Source organism: Naegleria gruberi (genome assembly GCF_000004985.1).
Source record: "Naegleria gruberi genomic scaffold NAEGRscaffold_475, whole genome shotgun sequence".
In the NCBI taxonomy this organism is placed as follows: Eukaryota; Heterolobosea; class Eutetramitea; order Acrasida; family Naegleriidae; genus Naegleria; species Naegleria gruberi.
In genome coordinates, this window is record NW_003163006.1 from 1 (window position 1) to 3082 (window position 3082).

The 3082-nt window shown below is 23.2% G+C and overlaps 2 protein-coding genes across 2 annotated transcripts; one reads left to right on the forward strand and one right to left on the reverse strand.

Moving 5' to 3' along the window:
• Positions 1-111: 111 nt before the first annotated feature.
• NAEGRDRAFT_76810 (uncharacterized protein) lies at positions 112-821 on the forward strand (the record flags this gene model as incomplete). Its single annotated transcript, XM_002668233.1, has 1 exon — positions 112-821. A coding segment is annotated over one exon (708 nt), but the record flags the coding sequence as incomplete, so codon positions are not given.
• Positions 822-1178: 357 nt separating this feature from the next.
• On the reverse strand, positions 1179-2446 carry NAEGRDRAFT_76811 (uncharacterized protein; the record flags this gene model as incomplete). The annotated part of the gene is made up of 4 exons (XM_002668234.1): positions 1179-1760; positions 1859-2069; positions 2185-2257; positions 2437-2446. The coding sequence occupies 4 exons, from the start codon at positions 2444-2446 to the stop codon at positions 1179-1181; spliced, it is 876 nt and encodes a 291-aa protein (XP_002668280.1).
• Between the last annotated feature and the right edge of the window lie 636 nt (positions 2447-3082).

A 3082-nucleotide genomic window follows, 5' to 3' on the forward strand; every position in this document is an offset into this window, starting at 1 on the left:
CTTCATCTTCTTCATCCTCATCTTTATCTAATAATAATTCTAATAATTCTAATAATTCTAATAATTCTAATAATTCTAATTTTAATAATAATTTTAATAAATTAAAAATAGGATTTATAGGTACAGGTGCAATGAATGGAGCAATAATTTATGGATTAATAAAATCCAAAATAATTAAATCTGAACAAATATATGGATATGATGCATCTGATAAAATATTAAATGAATGTGTTAAAAAGAATGAAATACAAAAATGTCAATCATCAAATGAATTAATACAAAAATGTCAAGTAATTATTTTAGGAGTTAAACCACAATATTTAAATCAAGTTATTAATCAAATTAATAATTCTTTAATTCAAGTTATTAAAGAAAAGAGAGAAATATTATTAATTAGTATTGCTGCTGGATTTAAATTAACTACCATTTATGAACAATTAAATCAAAATTTAAAAAATTATTTATTAGAAAATGAAAATTTAACAAAATATATTAAATTATCACGTGTAATGCCAAATATTAATTGTATGATAAGTGAAAGTGCAAGTGGATATATTATGCATCCATTAAATAATAATGATTTTAAATTTAAACAAATTGTTGAAATTATATTTTCTAAAATTGGAAAATGTGTATTTTTAACTGATGAAAATTATTTAGATTGTGTTACTGGATTAAGTGGAAGTGGTCCTGCTTTTGTTTTCATGTTTATTGAAGCATTAGCAGATGGTGGTGTTTTTACTGGTTTATCAAGAGAAACTTCTCTAATTTTGGCAACTCAAACTGTTTTAGGTCTGCAAAATTATTATTACAATCTTTAACTACTACTGATGGTAATAGTAATAATAATAATAATAATAATAATAGTGGTGGTAATAATAGTGGTGGTAATAATAATAATAATAATAATAACGGTGGATAAATGTACATCCAGCACAATTAAAAGATCAAGTCATGTCACCAAATGGTACAACTGCTAGAGGTGTTAAAACATTAGAAGATGGTAATTTTAGATCAACTGTTATGAATGCTGTTATTAATGCTTTTAATAGATCTGTTGAATTAGGTAATCCAATTAAAAATAGTAAATTATAAATTAATAATAAATTAATCTATTAAAATTATAAAAATAAAATAATCTATTAAAATTAAATTATAATAATAAATATTATTGTTTATTAATGACCAAAATGATTTTTAAATTGTTCTAAAAATAAGAAAGTGAAAATAGTTTGTGGACCTAATCTGAAAAAGTAAGGCCAAAAACCCTTCCATAAACTAAATAAACCTTCATGTTTAATAGTTTTTGTAATAACATCAATACTACCAGTATATTGTATTGAATTTGATGATTTTTGCATTGATTGTAATCTAGTTTTAGCCAAATCAACAGGAATAGAAACAACAGTACAAACATAACCAGCAATTAAAGAAGCACTTATATGTAATAATAAACCATCATTAGCAATTAATTGACTTGATAATAATGATTGTTTAGCTTGTGCATAAACACCTAATTGTGCTGCATTTAATACAATTGCTCTAATGACAGTTGGACTACATCCTCTCCATAAATTTAATATTCCTTCATTTTTACTAATTTTATATAATGCATCAAATATATTTGAATAATTATATCTACCACTTGTCATTCTAATTAATGATAAATCTGCTGGTGTACCTACTATAGCTCCTATACCACCTGCTATCATACCACATCCTAATTTAGTTGCAAAATTAGGTTGTGATTTATTATTTTTCTATTATTATTTTTAATTATATTATTATATTTAATTATATTTTTAATTTTTAATTATTTTATATAATTAATTAATTATTAATTTAAAAAAATACAAACATTTGATAAAAAATCCATTAAAGTATTAAAAACACCTAATCTAGTAGTAGTATAAGTAACTTGTCTAAATAAAGCAGCAGATAAACCTTTATAAAAAGTAGAAATTCCTTCATTCTTTGCAATACTAGTTGCAACTTGAACAAAATTAGAAGATCCTTTACCTTGACCTTCTCCTAATAATTGCATACGTGTTTTTAAGAAATCTGTTGGTCTATTATTATTATTACAATAATATTATGTATAATATATTATTAATATATTATGTATTATTAAAATGATGATGAAATATTGTAAATACATTGTATAATAATATTATCATTACATACTGAATAATAACAGTTGCTAAACATCCTGATAATCCACCAAATAAAAAGTTTTGTCCTGTTGTTAATTGTTTTTCTATATATTATTAGTTATTAGTTAAATATTAATAATAATAGATAGTATTGATATTGATGAAGAGTGATATTAATTAATCATCGGATAAAGATGATTATTAATGAGAGTAAAGATGAATAGTCATGATTAATAATGGCATTAAATTCTTTCAAATTGACCATCAATTATCTTGTACATACCTTGAGGCATTTTTTTCATTCACTGCAACAAATAAATAAAGGCTTTATTAATGTTTGATCAATTGTCTCAATTTGTAGTATGGACATTGTATCAGCGGACCGAAATAATTTAATCAGTGCTTGCGTTGAGTTTTTATGTAATATTAAGCTAAACTATTCTCATTTATTTTCATAATTTACCCTTGAATAAATATGATGATGAATATTGTTCCATCTAAATATGGAAACAGTAATAGTATTTTTTAGACTACCACCCAATAAAATATTTTAAGCCAGCAATCAACCACCAACAATAACCCTCAATATTTTCAGAGTAATAGCCTTATTATTATTATTAATAAAATCATCGGTTAAAAAAATGCTGTTACAGCACAATGTTATGTCTCTTAAACAACAATTGGTAGTAGGCATACATAAGGGTTGTTCTTCAAAAATCAACACCGCCATCAACAATACTCTAAGAAAATCCTTAATTTTATTATTCTTTACAGTATTAATAGTAGTAACATTAGTAATATCATCATCTTTTATTGAAGGTAAAAAAGATGAATTATCAACTGAAGATGTTTCTTTTATTAATTCAATGATTGATCAAGCAATGTCCTCATCTGATATACTTTTATATTGATAATAGTAATAATAATTT